This window comes from Schistocerca serialis, chromosome 5 (assembly GCF_023864345.2).
Source record: "Schistocerca serialis cubense isolate TAMUIC-IGC-003099 chromosome 5, iqSchSeri2.2, whole genome shotgun sequence".
In the NCBI taxonomy this organism is placed as follows: domain Eukaryota; kingdom Metazoa; phylum Arthropoda; class Insecta; order Orthoptera; family Acrididae; genus Schistocerca; species Schistocerca serialis.
This window is the reverse complement of record NC_064642.1, coordinates 577,466,573-577,483,006: the sequence shown is the minus strand read 5'-3', so window position 1 is coordinate 577,483,006 and position 16,434 is coordinate 577,466,573. Positions and strand designations below refer to the sequence as shown.

Genomic DNA, 16,434 nt, shown 5'->3' with positions numbered 1-16,434 from the left:
GTGGTGCGTGGCCGATACAGTAGTGTGGTTCATAAGTAGAACATGCAGTGAGATTTGTAAGGCGACAAGAGGAACACAAGGAAGAAGAGAAAGAAGGACGGACATTGAGTGTAGTGATGCATTAGAAAATAGTAACAAAAGAAAACAGCACTGGGTTAGGATGGAAGAAAAGCCATAAGGCAAAATCAAACAATGGAAAATCCAGGATGGAATGTAACAATATTATGAACAGGGTAGTTGGTACTCACCTTATAGTGGAAGTGCTGAGTCGCAGAGAGGCACAACACAAAATTGTCAGAAAATAAGCTTTCGGCAATATATCCTATGTTCCTGTAACCCTCCTGGCCTCAACCTTGGTTAGTCATTGTCCTCATCCATCTAGCACTTGCCTGTTCCCCTTCCAACACTTCACAACCCTCTATTCCACAAACGCATTCAGTCAGCCCTACCGCACTATCCCTCCCTCTCCCTGCTCTAGCCTCCTTACCCCCACCCGTTGCCCCTCCCACCATGCACTGTGGCTGCTGCTCATGGTGTGGATTCAGCTGCCAGAGAGGCTTTGGTCGTGTGTGTGTGTGTGTGTGTGTGTGTGTGTGTGTGTTTTATTTTTGACAAAGGCCTTGTTGGCCAAAGCTTGTGACAGTCTCTTTGTTGTGCATATCCACAGCTTAGCATCTCCACTAAATGGTGAGTAGCAACTATCCTTTTCATAATATTGTTAGAATAGAGCTACAGACAGAGAGATGCCAAATAAAATGCATTTGTCTGTGAAAAGCCTTCAATAAGTACTGTAGTGGAATAATAAAGCTCTCTGACAATGCAAAGATATCCTGGTCGTGTGTGGCTGTGAAACCACAGTAAGTGTCCAGACACTTGTGAATGAGAAAAACTGAAATTGAGAATAGCAAAACAAAAGTAGAAATGCTTACTTCAGTTTTCAAATGTTCCTTTACAAAGGAAAGTCTGGGAGTATTGCTGCAATTTAATTACTATTCTATTACAAGAATGAGAGATAGATATGCGACTTGGTGGCATTGAGAAACAGCTGAAGTAATTAAAACTGAACAAAGCTTCGGGGATAAATGGTATCCGTATCAGATCCTTTACAGAATTAACTATAATATCCACAAATTCCTCGAATAAAACACTGTACCCAGTGGATGGAAGAAAATACATGTCAAACCCATCTACAAGAAGGGCACCAGAAGTGACCCATAAAACTACTATCCAATATCCTTGACATCCATTTGATGTAGTATCGTAGAAGATACTTGTATTCTGAGAACTCCAAAAACATTTACAATGTTAAACGCATCTGGTGCTGTCCACACCGGTCATTTATCATGGCAGTCAGATAGGTGCAGTGTTTCTGGACTTTCAAAAGACATTTGACCCACTACCACACATACACTAATTATCAAAAGTACAATTATATGGGGGCACAAAGATACACAATCGGATTGAAGATTTCTTGGTGGGGAAGACACTTATCTTGGATGGAGAGTCATAGACAAATGTAGAAGTAACGTTCAGTGTGTTCCAGGGAAGTGTTTTGGGATCCTTGCTGTTCATGTTTTATATTAATGATCTTGCAGACAATGTCTGTACTTACCTCAGACTTTTTGTAGATGAAGTTATCAGTAATGAAGTACTGTCTGAAAAAAAGTTGCACAAGTATTCTGTCAGATCTTGGTAATATTTCAAAGTGGTGCAAAGATTGGCAACTTACTTTAAATGTTCAGAAATTTAAAATTTTGCACTACACAACATGAAATAATATAGTATCATATGACTACAATGTCAGTGAGGTAAATTTTGAATTGGTCAACTTATGCAAATATGTGGTTGTAACAATTTGTTGGGGCATGGAATGGACTGATCACATAGGTTCAATTGTAGGTGAAACATTTGCCAGGCTGTGGTTCATTGGTGAAATACTAGAGAAATGCAGTCAGTTTACAAAGGAGATTACCACAAAAGACTTGTGCAACTCATCCTCGAATATTGCTATATTGTGTGCGACCACCATGAAATAGAACTAACAGGTGGTGTTGAACGTATACAGTGGAGGGCAGCACAAATTATCACAGGTTTGTTTGACCCAGAATTTTCACAGAAATGCCAAAAGAACTGAAATAGCAGGTGCCTAAAGGTACACAAACTATCTTACAAAAGCCGACTTAGAAAACTTGTAAAATGGAATCTAGGAATATACTAAAACTCCCTGTGATTGCTCCTACAGGAATCATGAAGAGAAGATTGGACTAATTACAGTACACACAGAGGTGTTTAAGCAGTCATTCTTCTTGCGTTCTGTAGAGGAGTGGAATGGGGAAAAGCTCTAATAATTGATAAATGGTATAGTGGGAAGTACCCTGTGCCATGCAATGCAGTGGTATGCAGGTACAGATGTGGATGTAGTCATTTGAAGTTGCTTATCCTATTCCAGCCTCGATCTCCACAATGTTTTCTCCCTCCTCATCTAGGCTCTTTGAATTAAGACTTTTATAGCTGAATTCTGAATGATATAAAAATTGAGCATAACGTTTTGCTCCTTCTGTTTGGCCCTCAATAACTTCAAAATTTTGAAAAGTGTGCTCTGGTAAACATTGTCAGAAGGTTGTGTGTGTGCTTTTCTTGAGCCCATTTTCTGAAATAAGTTGTGTTGTCAGTATTATCCAGTAATAGTGTGCTTCCAGATGTTCTGCAGAGTTGTTTCCATTTTATGCACAATATTTTGATGACACGGCAGAGCAACCAGAAGCTTACTATTAATCAATCGTGCTGAGAAAACCTGAGAAATTATAGTATTATCCCATGTGTTCTTACATTTCTGCTGAACCCAAATGGATCTTCCCCAGATTGCCCCATTCACATCAGTATTTCGCAGTGCTATCATATTTGGTTGACAGCCAGGCCAGCTTTACACCACTTTAATTTCCTATATTTGTTTGTCATTTTCCTCCTCATCTGTTTAGCAGATCATTATTAACTGCTTTGTCAGCTGGGATGGGGGGTGGGGGACATGTCTCCCTCCACAGATGTGCCCCCCCCCCCTCCCACTTGCTTTGACCTACTTGCTGGCAAGGTTTTCTGCCTCTTCCTAGATTTCCTAAAACTGCTTTTATTCTTAGCACTTTGTGTTGTGGGTGTCCCTGTCCTAGTAACATACTTTCATTTCTTTCACTTCCTGTTATCAATAGTGTTCGCCATGACCTCTGCAATACTCACACCTGTCAGCTCAGACATTTTTTGTTATTGGAGTTATTACATTTTTCTTGATATCCAAGGGAATTTCGCTTGTCTCGTGTATCATGCATACAAGCTGGTTCTTAGTTCTACCAAGGATGTTAATAATTTGGAGATGTGCTCTACTCCAGATGCCTCATTTCAGTGCTCTGTCTACTTCTTCTCACAGTATCACATCACCTATCTCATCTTCACCCTACCGTACTCTTTCTACAGTATTGTTGTAAAGTGCAAAAAGTTTATCTACTGAAACTAATTTTGTATTGTTTTCTAATTTCAGGTATGGCTATTGGTAATGGTCTGTCAGATCCTGAGCATATGCTGAAATATGGTGACTACCTCTATCAACTAGGATTGATAGATAGTAGGGGCAGAGATTTATTCCATGAAAGAGAGGAGCTTGGAGTGAAGTATATTCAAGAAAAGAACTGGGATGCAGCTTTTCACGTAAGACTGTTACTTGCCATCCTTATGCCTCTAGTATGTTTTCTGTTGCTATAATTGTGGCATTAGCTTTTTATTAATCGTAGTTATTGTGATATTCTAAGTTTTATTGTTATCCGGAGTCCAAATATGTTACTGTACGTCAGCAAATTAAAGGCTCTTGAATGATGTATGTTGTGACACAATGTTACAGTATTAGGCCAGTCTATAAAGAAACTGTTGCTGAAAGAAAATATTTTATTTGTATAAGACTGAAATATAAGGCATGGGGAAAACTGTGAACCTATGAAACTGAATTTAATCTTTTGAAACAGGATTTTTTCCTCTTCTTAATTCGAATCAAAAGAGCTATTGGTTCTTAAAGTGCATATCCAACACAATATTTCTGTACAACTTCTTGATGTAATACAACTTTGATGAATGCAGTCCCAAGTATATCTGCTGCCAGATACTATCATTTGTAACTTTCCTAATTGTTTTTTTTTTACAAGGTTCATATTGCTCACAGATCTGAGAGACAGAACTAACATTGAAAGTTTCAGACTGAGGAAAGACAGGCAGGCAAAACACCTTCCTCATTGAAAATGTTCAGACTGACAAAAAGATACATCATGTTGATCCTAAACTCCTAAAAGAATATACATTGAATAATGTGATATGAATAATGTGATACTAGAGTTTCAGGGAGAGCATAAGGGAACAATTGACAAGAATGGGGGAAAGAAATACAGTAGAAGAAGAATGGATAGCTTTGAGGGATGAAGTAGTGAAGGCAGCAGAGGATCAAGTAGGTAAAAAGACAGGGGCTAGTAGAAATCCTTGGGTGACAGAAGAAATGTTGAATTTAATTGATGCAAGAAGAAAATACAAAAATGCAGGAAATGAAGCAGACAAAAAAGAATACAAACGTCTCAAAAATGAGATTGACACGAAGTGCAAAATGGCTAAGCAGGCATGGCTAGAGGACAAATGTAAGGATGTAGAGGCTTGTCTCACTAGGGGTAAGATATATACTGCCTACAGGAAAATTAGAGACCTTTGGAGAAAAGAGAACCACTTGCATGAATATCAAGAACTCAGATGGAAACCCAGTTCTAAGAAAAGATGGGAAAGCAGAAAGGTGGAAGGCATATATAGAGTGTCTATACAAGGGCGATGTACTTCAGGGCAATATTATAGAAATGGAAGAGGATGTGGATGAAGATGAAATGGGTGATATGATACTGTGTGAAGAGTTTGACAGAGCACTGATAGACCTAAGTTGTAACAAGGCCCTGGGAGTAGACAATATTCCATTAGAACTACTGACTGCCTTGGGAGAGCCAGTCCTGACAAAACTCTACCATCTGGTGAGCAAAATGTATGAGACAGGCAAAATACCCTCAGACTTCAAGAACAATATAATAATTCCAATCCCAAAGAAAGCAGGTGTTGACAGATGTGAAAATTACCGAACTATCAGTTTAATAAGTCACACCTGCAAAATACTAACACGAATTCTTTACAGACGAATGGAAAAACTGGTAGAAACTGACCTTGGGGAAGATCAGTTTGGATTCCGTAGAAATATTGGAACACGTGAGGCAATACTGACCCTACGACTTGTCTTAGAAGCTAGATTAAGAAAAGGCAAACCTACGTTTATAGCATTTGTAGACTTAGAGAAAGCTTTTGACAATGTTGTTTGGAATACTCTCTTTCAAATCCTGAAGGTGGCAGGGGTAAAATACAGGGAGCGGAGGCTATTTACAATTTGTACAGAAACCAGAAGGCAGTTTTACGAGTCGAGGGACAGGAAAGGGAAGCAGTGGTTGGGAAGGGAGTGGGACAGGGTTGTAGCCTCTCCCCGATGTTATTCAATCTGTATATTGAGCAATCAGTAAAGGAAACAAAAGAAAGATTCGGAGTAGGTATTAAAATCCATGGAGAAGAAATAAAAACTTTGAGGTTCACTGATGACATTGTAATTCTGTCAGAAAGAACAAACGACTTGGAAGAGCAGTTGAACGGAATGGACAGTGTCTTGAAAGGAGGGTATAAGACGAACATCAACAAAAGCAAAACGAGGATAATGGAATGTAGTCAAATTAAATCGGATGATGCTGAGGGAATTAGATTAGGAAATGAGCCACTTAAAGTAGTAAAGGAGTTTTGCTATTTGGGGAGCAAAATAACTGATGATGGTCGAAGTAGAGATGATATAAAATGTAGACTGCCAATGGCAAGGAAAGCGTTTCTGAAGAAGAGAAATTTGTTAACATAGAGTATAGATTTAAGTGCCAGGAAGTCTTTTCTGAAAGTATTTGTATGGAGTGTAGCCATGTATGGAAGTGAAACATGGACGATAAATAGTTTGGACAAGAAGAGAATAGAAGCTTTCGAAATGTGGTGCTACAGAAGAATGTTGAAGATTAGATGGGTAGACCACATAACTAATTGGAGGTATTGAATAGAATTGGGGAGAAGAGGAACTTGTGGCACAACTTGACCAGAAGAAGGGATTGGTTGGTAGGACATGTTCTGAGGCATCAAGGGATCACCAATTTAATACTGGAGGGGCGCGTGGAGGGTAAAAATCGTAGAGGGAGACCAAGAGATGAATACACTAAGCAGATTCAGAAGGATGTAGGTTGCAGTAGGTACTGGGAGATGAAGAAGCTTGCACAGGATAGAGTAGCATGGAGAGCTGCATCAAACACGTCTCAGGACTGAAGACCGCAACAACAACAATGTGATATGCCGCATTCAGTTTGAACTGTATTCACTGGTGTAGTGTTCTTACTGGTTTGATGAACCATTTTACCAGGACAATAAAAATTGTTTACATGTTGAGGTCCAAATGCAACATTTATTACTCTTTGTGATACATATTAATAAGCAAATATATTAAGCAATTGAGTTTTTAAATCATAAATGGCATGGAAATGAAGTTCTTTCTGCAGTGCTTGAAGCACTGGATGTGAACTGTCTTAAAAAATAAATTAAAACATGCACTCGGTTATGTTACTTTTGTCTGTCATGAAATGGAATATCTGAATGCACAGTTTTCTTAAATTGGGTTCCAAAGCCATTAGAGATCTATTGAAGGATAAATCCATTTTCTAATGATGTATACTATCTGCAGGAAATTGGCTGTATTATTCCTCTACTGCTTCTGTGTAGTTGCAGCTTTTGAAGCAATTTTCATGTGAAACTAACATATATATTGTAGTAAATGTGTAGCAGAAATAATTCAAAACATCAAACGTCTTGCTTGTGAGACATTCGATATTTGATAGGTGGTTTATTGCATCTATATATTCTATGTAACGGACAACCTACATGTTACATGATTTCTGTTGCACATTCAGACTTTTACAAGAGTTTCACTTGTAAATGGCTTCCAAAGTTGGCCAATAGTGAAATAATAAATGCAGTTTTGCAAAAAGTACAGGAACTTCGTGCAAAGTGCTGTTATCCATCCTTCACTGGTATAAGTTAGTTTTGGAAACTATTTGCTATTATTAAGGTGTTCAGAGAGAGAGAGGGGGGGGGGGGGGGGGAGGAGAGAGAGAGAGAGAGAGAGAGAGAGAGAGAGAGAGAACATGAACATGCTGGGTCTGCTGTTCTGAATCCATCCAATGTCAGCCTCTACTTGGATTCGACACACTAATTGTATTTTTAAATCAGGATCCATAATAAGACTGAACTGTTGGAATCATTTAATCTCTTATCACATTTACAGTTAATTTGAAATTTAGTGGCGCCTTCTTTGACACTGACCTCAGTCTCACTGAATGCCAGCTTCACACCTTGGTAAATATAAAGCCAACTAAGAAGCAGCAGTAATTACACTTTGACAATTGCCATCATTTTCATTCCTCCTCCTCTCCACTGAAGCTTTGAATCCAGATGGCAAAAGTTGCAAAGTAACCATTAAATTGGACAGGTTGTACTCAGCAGCGTGTCGTGCCAACAGTGGTCAACTCTTCTTGGCCATAGTTAGGCAGTGGCCATTTATTCTGGCTGAAGGCTGGTTGGTGGTCATGCTGTGCAGAAATTTCAGAACTGGTATATGACATGCTTGCTTTCACATATGACCCTCCCTCTGATGGGATAGAAGAAACCTGTTACAGGTTTAGAGTAGGATTTACTGCGTGAGTGAAATGGGTAGGTCTTGCACTGGGGTCTGCTACAGGGATCTTACCTCTGTGGCAAAGAGTTGGGAGAAGTAGTGGCAAAGGGATGGTGGGTGAGTGGGTGGTGGAATACCACTTTGAGGGATGGGAATGACTGTGGACATGATGGTTTGTAGCTGAAGCCATGCCGAAGAATGTGGTTCAGTTGCTCCAGTCAGGGATGACACTGGGTGATAACAGGGGCACTTCTTTGCAGCTGGTTCTTGGAGGTGGAGGCACGATTAACTGCGTATGAGAATAGGGTGTGGAAAATCAGTTTGCAGACAATGTTTATGGGATAATGCATGTCTGTAAAGACCTTCATGGGATTATCATCCAACTGGGTCCCTCTAGAGGGCTCGCTGCTTTTTGGTGGGTTCATGCTTGGCTACCATGGAGCCCCAGCCTTTGCAGCATCTTTTCCCTTCCACACTGGATGTCGATCCTCTTGCTGTTCTTTCTCCCCTCCCTTGGGAAACATGTCAGGGCTGTTTGCAGAAATTTATTCTGCATTTCGACAGTCAGTATCAGAATATTCTCCCCTGTTTTTCATTACTTTCTTCTTTCTTCATTCATCTTCACCTATCCTTCCTCAACTTCAGCATTTGAAGTTCGTCTTTTTCTTCTTCCTCCCTGTGCACTCCGGAAGGCTGGCCCATGCGTCTGATGAGTAACAGGTGACTGAGTAATGCATAATTCCCAGCCCCGGGTCGACAGGTGGGTTTCTCGCACGTACCCCCTCGTACAGGCCAGGCCCAGGGAGGGGTGATTACCTGAGCTACTACCTTCCCAAATTGCCAATTGGTCCCTCTGTCAGGTGTTCAGGAGGTGTGAACAATCACCGAAGGTGTGTGCACCCCTAAATGAAGGGGCCCCCCAGTTGGAAGGAGCGCACCATTGGAGACACTGGCAATCATGGGGGATTTTCTTGCAATGAGCCAATTATCTTCATAGTCAGGGGCTATGAAACAAACAGAATGGGGCTAATGATTCAAAGACCCTACCAGGTGCACCACCGTTCCTCATGGTTTCATGTACTGAAGACGGTCAGTCCTTCGCTGCTGTAAATCTGTTCATTATTCAGAAAGGTGTTGATGCAATTGCTGACCCTGTGTAATTCTGCTCTCGTTTCTGCAATGGCACTTTGCTTGAGCAGGCTACTTCTGATTCTCAAGCACAACAACTGCTGCTTGCATCTTCGCTCCTCCATGGCCCTGTACATGTCGAGGCCCATAGAATGCTGAATTCTTCCCTTGGTGTTATTGACATTAGGCTGCTCAGTGGTCTGACCGAGGCAGAAATCCCCAACCTCTCTGATCAGGGTGTCGTTTCAGTCCATCAGGTCATGAAAATGATATGTGCATGCTTAGTGTCCACATGCACTCTTTTTCTCGCCCTTGATAGAGTAGTGCTTCCATCCAAGATCAAAGCAGGCTATGAAGTCATCACAGTAAAACTGTATGTTCCGAACCTGATGTGCTGCTACCAGTATCATCATTACAACCACACTCAAAAGTCCTGTTGACACCCAGCCAAATGTGTAACCTGTGGAAGGGATGCTCATGAGGGCAAGTGTCCAAGTGTCCACTTCCTTCTCCCCGCTGTATCAACTGCAATGGTGACCATGCCACCTCCCCTTGTGATTTTTCCGTGTATCTCAATGAGAGGGCTGTCCAGGAAATCTGAGTGAAGGAAAAAGTGCCTTACCTGGTCGCTTGCAAGTTATTGGCTAGTTGGAAACACTGAATTCTACCATCTGGCACCTACAGTACTGTTCTCGCTACATCTCACTCCACGAAGGACATGGCCCGGCAGCCTCAAATTTAGTACCGTGTTTGTGAAATCGCCCAGCATCATGGTAGTGTCCCCATCTCCTCCTCCAGCTGTGTAACATGCCACCAAATTTTGGCCTCATGGGGCCAAGTCACCAGCTACACAGTCGGTGAGCCAGAAAGGACAGAATGAATACTTCCATGAAGACTTCCTGCGTCCCTCGAGCCATCCAATATCTGAGTCTTCCTCTGTCAGCTGGAAAGGCTCCAAGAAGTCAAAGGCAAACGGTCTTCTCCTTCGCCGACTCGAAGATCCTCTTTGACGATGTCGCTACATGATAGCCTCGCCCAGCCAACTTCCATGTTGCTGGTGTGCACCACCAATCATTTTTCTGCCCAGGGCACCCTAGGCTGACAGAAGGAGAATGCTGACACTTCTGCAGATCTTGTGGAGAAGGATCCTCCTGCCTCTGTGCCCTGTAGCGGCGAGTCTTTGAAGGCTGGCACTCAGCAGCCGTCGAGGTGACATGCCTTCATATTTTCCTCGTTATGACTCTCCTCCAATGGAAAATTTGTGGTCTTTGCTCAACAAAGAGGATTTATGGCTGCTTTTAGAGTCACAGCGTCCATTTGTCCTCTGCCTTCAGAAAACAAAATTTCATCGTCATGACTGCTTTGAGCTCTCACATTTCTTCCGGGTTCATTTTGACCTTCCCCCATGAGGACAGCATTCCACCTCATGGAGGAGTAATGCTGCTCATACAAAATGATGCCTCAAGCTGTTGCAGTTCACCTTTCCCTTTCTCAATTGAACTTTTTCCTTTGTCCCTCCATCATTTGATGTCACTAGGGCAGACTTCCTCCAGCTTATTTAGCAGCTACCTCACCCCTTTCTACTGCTCGGTGACTTTGATGTGCACTATCCCCTTTGGGGCTCTCCCAGAACCTGTCGGAGAGGTGCCCTTGTGGCTGACCTTCTCAATCAACTCTTCTGCCTTAACACGAGCACCCATGTTCGTTTCAGACTCCATGCACGCCTAATCTCATTTGGACCTATCCTTCTGCACTGCCTAGCAGGCCCATCATCTCGAGTGGTCCATTCTCTCTGACACATACTTGAGTGACCATTTTCCATATGCTATCCATTTGCTGACTCCTACCCCACCTACATGCATAGCTTACTAAGGCCGACTGGAGGCTGTACTCCACCCTGGCGACCTTCGATGAATAGCATTTCCCCAGTTGTGATGACCATGTAGAATATCTTACAAATGTTATCCTTGCACCGCAGAATGTTCCATAGCTCACACTTCCTCATTACTGCACCGTGTTCCGGTCCCTTGGTGGACAGAGGCATGCCATGACACATTTCGCACACCGAGACATGCTCTCTGTTTTTACCATCATCCTACGATGGCAAACTACATTCTTTATAAACAGTAGCGTGCATAGTATTGTCGCATTCTTTGGGATAGCAAGAAAGCTAGCCAGATTTCATTCACTAGCTCTTAAACAGTTCCAGTCCCTCTTCTGTTGTGTGAGCCAACCTCGAACGGTTCTAACGGCTCTCTGGGTCCAAGGCCCTATTGCTATCTCCAACACCTTGGTCCGCCATTTTGTGGAGACTTCAAGCTCCTGCCTTCCTCCATTAGAAATGAGCAGAGGCGGCTCGGATGATACCCATCTCTTCTCAGAATCATGAGTGCTATAATGCCGCCATAACTATGGGGGAACTAGATCATGCTGTCACTTCATCCTGATCCTCTGCCCCAGGACCAGATGATGTTCACAGTCAAATGTTGCAGCACCTTTCTCTTGCGGGCACATACGACCACATCTGGGCAGAGGGCACGTTTCCCAGATGCTGGAATGAAGCCACTGTTATAACCATACCTAAGTCTGTTAAGGACAAACACCCCTTCCTTCTAGCTACCCCCCCCCCCCCCCCCATTTGTCTCACCAGCTGTGTTTGCGAGGTTATGAAATGTATGATTCATTCCCGACTGATATGGTAGCTTGAGTCTCGCAATTTACTAACCACTGCACAGTGTGGATTTTGAGGGCGCCATTCTACAGTTTTCAATCTCATGACTTTATCACTCATGTCATGAATGGTTTTCTATGGAAATCCCAGACTTTGGCCATGTTTGTCGATTTGGAGAAAGCACGTGAGACATGCTGGAGGACTGGTATCCTCGTGTACTCTCTACACATGGGGCTTTCGTGGCCGCCTGTCCTGTTTCTTTCAGGAATTTTTAAAAGACAGAGTTTTCAAGGCACTTGTGGGTTCTGCCTTGTTGGAAACCTTTATCCAGGAAAACGTTGCACCTCAGGCTTCCGTCCTGAGCATCATCCTCTTTGTTATTGCCATTAACCCAATAATGGCCAGTCTCTGCCAGGCATCTCTGGCTCCCTTTTCATTGACGATTTTTTCATCTATTGCAGTTCTCCACGGATGTCTCTCATTGAGCAGCATCTTCTGTGATATCTCTATCATCTTTACTCATGGAGAATTGACACTGGCTTTCGTTTTTTTCACTGACAAAACCATTTGTATGAATTTCTGGGGGCACAATTAGTTTCTTCCACCATCTTTACATCTTGGGCCTGTTACTCTTTCGTTCATTGAGACTATTAAATTTCTAGGGCTCTTGATAGGAAACTTTCTTGGTCCTCCCATGTGTGTCACCTGGAAGCCTGCTGTATGCAGTTCCTTAATGTCTTACGTGTCTTCAGTATTACTTCCTGGGAAGCAGATTGAACCACCTTCCTCCATTTGTACCAGTCCCTTGTCAGTTTGAAACTAGACTATGATTGTTTTGTTTACGCATCTGCACATTTGTCCCTCTTACACCATCTTAATACTATCCGTTTGGCCACTGGCACTTTTTACCCCAGCCTGGTTGAGAGTCTGTATGCAGCAGCTGCAGAACTACTGCTGTCCTACTGCCATGACTTTCTCCTCAGGAGATATGCATACCGTCCATCTGCTGTGCGTGGCCACCTGGCCTCCTCCTCCAATAACTCCTTTGATTGCCAGCACGGGGCGTGCCCCTCTTCTCTGTTACCTCTTGGAGTTCGCTTTCGGCTCTTGCTCCAGCAACTTAACTTCATGCTACCTGCAACCTTCCCGTTGGGTGTAAACTCTTCACCATCTTGGCTTCGTGCGGCAGCCCGTGTTCACCTTGGCCTTCAATTGCTTCCTAAGGACACTACTTCAGCCTCACTCTATCACCTTCAGTTCATAATCTTCGCATGGAACTTCGCGATTGTACCTTTGTGTACACTGATTGCTCTCGGACAGATCATGGTGTCGGGTGTGCCTTCGTCATTGGCACAGACAGTTTTTCAGTATCTGATTCTGGAACTTGCCCAGTATTTACAGCAGAACTCTTCACCCTGCATCAGGCCACACAGTATCTGGTGACATAGGCTTGTAAATTTGCAACATCTGCTCTGACTCTCTGTGCCCTTTAAAGCTTCTGTGTGCCGTACACAGCCCATCCCTTTCTTGATGGAGACACTGTGAGATTTGTGGGTTCCTGGTCATGTCAGGCTGACAGGAAATGAGGCCACTGACACTGCTGCCAAGGCTGCGGTCCTTGTACGTCAGCCCACTAGTTCTTACATTACCTCTAATGATCTCTGTGTTGCCATCTGTCAGCAGATGGAGTGCCTTCATGGGATCAAGCTCCATGTTATTAAGCCTCTCCCAGTGGTTTTGATGACCACCTCTCACTCTTGCTGTGAGGAGATCATTTTAGCTAGGTTTCATATTGGGAACTGTCTTTTAGCCAACTCCATTTGTTAAGTGGTGCACATTGTGCCCAACTTTTGACTGTCTTCCATTTCCTGACCGAATTTCCTTTTTAATCACTTACGTTTCTTGTTTGTGCTTGCCATCTGAGTTACCAGTCATTTTGGCGAACAATGAGTGGGCTGTAGACCGTGTTTTACTTTTTATGTGTCTTAGCAATATGGTGAAGACCATTTAATTTTTAGTTCATGACCTCTGTGTCTCTATGGTATATTTTATAGACATTTCTCCACATCCCTGTTTTTAGCCGTCTTCTCTTCTGTCAATTGAGATTAACATGTAATCATTTTTAATTCCTCTCTTTGTCGTTGTGTTCTACAGTTTTGCTGTGGTCGCTTATGAGCGTATTTTTTTTGCGCCCTAAAACAAAACAAACAAACATCATACTGGGCAAGGGAATCATTATCACTACAAATACACCATGCATGGGTGCACTGGCTAAATGGGGACAATTTTTTGCTGTCAAAGGGGTGACAGCTGTCAGAATGCAGATACAATATATGTTTTTCCATTACGCATATGACACACACACAATCATAGAATAAATTTGAACTGTAGAACATGTAAGTCACTGTTGTGACACGGATAGCCCAGTGGTAAGGCATTGGGCTTTTATTTAAGAGGAATTAGCCATCTAGATCCAGATTTAGCCTTCCAGCAATTTCTTTAATTCACTAAAGGTGAAAGCTGAGTTGGTTCCTTTGAATGGGTGTGGCTGATGTCATTCCACTTCTTCCCTAACCCAAGCTTGTGCACATTTCTGAAGATCTTGTCATTGACTGAATATAAATCCTAATCTTCCTTCCTTTTCTTTCACTAATAGGGTTATGGTTCGTCATTTTAACCTCAGGGATAAGAACAAAATAAACCAAGGCTGAAATGTGACTGAAGGAGTGGTGTTCTTGTTACTCTCATTGATATTTTATGTTAAATATAACTAATAAATTTGCTCAGAGATTCAGTAGGGCAATCATCTTGGTCTTGTTGTGAACATAAAAGTCGCCCCTCACAACAGAAAATTAAGAAAGATACCAAGTTAGAATTAAAAAAAAAAAACTGGTTTGTCCGTAGACACCATTCAAAAGGAAATACATTGTTTGAATAGGAATGCTACTGTGTGAGGAGTACAGATTGCAGGGATACTGCCCATGATCTTTGATGTGCTGTTCCTTGTGGGCATAGACTTTTTGGTGCAGTTAAAATTCATGTATTTTATGCACTAATCAAGAGAGATGTTCAGTTGGAGTTTTCCTTCGGAGATGCAATCAAAAGTGTAGCTAAAGTGACATGAAAGTTGTCTTTGTGCAAGACAGGTGCAATAAAGTTATGGTCCTCTTCTAAAATATTGGAAATGGCAAAACTATGTTTTACAGCACCTTGAGGTGACTGATAGTCCTAAATTAGTAAACACAAATGTGTTTGTATTAAAAACAGCTAATTTTATTAGTAAAATGTTGAAGGTTTTTTGCAGTATAACTTCATATTATAGAAATGCTGCAGACTGTAACTGATTGATGAAATACTACTTTACAAAGGAATAGAGCTAGATGATTGTAGTTTTCCATTTGTGTAGTCAACAGCTGACATGAAGCAAACCCATTTCTGTCAGAAATGGGATTTCCTTCAGTTCCATCCTCAAATGAATAAACATGTTGTATCTTTAGGGAACTATCAGGAGTAGCTTTCTTTTGTCCTCACAGGATCGACTGTTATGAACAAATCTTCACTACCTAAGGTGAAGAGCTTTCATCGACCTGAAGTCTGATTTGAACACCACAGTGGTTTTTTTTTGTCTGTCTGGTACACATATCCTTTGAGTTTCTGTCTCTCAGGATGGTTAAAAAATAAGTTCAGGTAACATGAAACTAGTCATAATTTAAATAAAAAGAATTGAATCTTGCAACTTTGACTGTTTCTACATCAAACTGGCTAACACATGTTGCTGGCCATTGTTAACTCAGCCTGCTGCTAAAGCACAGCACTTTACTAAGCACATTACTATCCTACCATTGCCTCACTCAGACCACTACTGATTTACCAGGCAAGGTAAAGAGGGTCCTAAGGTTTAACATGGATTCCAAACCACAGTGCATCTCAGCAATTTTTCATATTATCAAGCATTAACAGAGGTGAAAGAAGTAATGAGTGACAAATAAAAACTCTAGAACTAATTCGGGATGAGACCCTAGAAATCTGGATCCATAGTCCTGCACTTGACAATTGAACCACCAAGCCACGTGATGTTACCCCTGCAAAATGTGATATGTACATACATCATTTACAGTAACATATTCCACAATACAATTACAACTTGTGTATTATCACAACATTGTGATCGAGCATTTATTGCATTGCTGATCTAATGAATAACACAGTAAGCTTTCCTCCCATTATGCACTTGGTTTTGCACATCAGACTTACTCAGCTCTGCAGTCAGTTTTTAATTCATTAATCATGTTCTGTAGATCTACAGTGAGTGAAACATGCAACGATGTAACAAGAAGTCTCTAAGGAAGAACTGAAACACTTCAAGATTGAAAAAGCAGGTAGTTCTATTTAATGTTTTTCTATCACAAGTCCATGGCTTCATGAAATTTTTGTTCAAATGATAGTCCAGTTAAAGTTTAATTGGAGAGATACGGAAATGAAAACAGTACATTCTGTAAACATTCCTTGCAACAAAAGTTATTGGATTTTTGTATGTTACTGTTGTTTTTTCCCCTCATCTTCTTGTGTTACTCTTAATCTACCTTCATGTGTGAATGTTTCGACATAATGCCTGAGTACTCCAGTTCTTTTCATACTCTTTTTTTCACAAGATGAAGAAACTTGAATCTTGTAAAACAAGTGTTTTGCTTGCATGTGTACCTGCTGTTGCTGCTGCTGCTGCTCAGTAACAGGAACGTTATATCTCTTCATTTAACTGTAGAAAATCATGTTTTATAACTAAGGATTAGAGCTAACCATTTGCAATGTTTTGTAATTTGCATGTGGC

General features: G+C 41.6%; 1 protein-coding gene across 1 annotated transcript in view; it reads left to right on the top strand.

Moving 5' to 3' along the window:
• The window catches only part of LOC126481024 (venom serine carboxypeptidase), a 139,816-nt gene that overhangs the window by 114,271 nt on the left and 9,111 nt on the right, over positions 1 to 16,434 (top strand). The window contains exon 5 of the mRNA XM_050104487.1: positions 3,530 to 3,696. Within this exon, the coding sequence (XP_049960444.1) occupies positions 3,530 to 3,696 (167 nt within the window). The remainder of the gene's footprint in view (positions 1 to 3,529; positions 3,697 to 16,434) is intronic.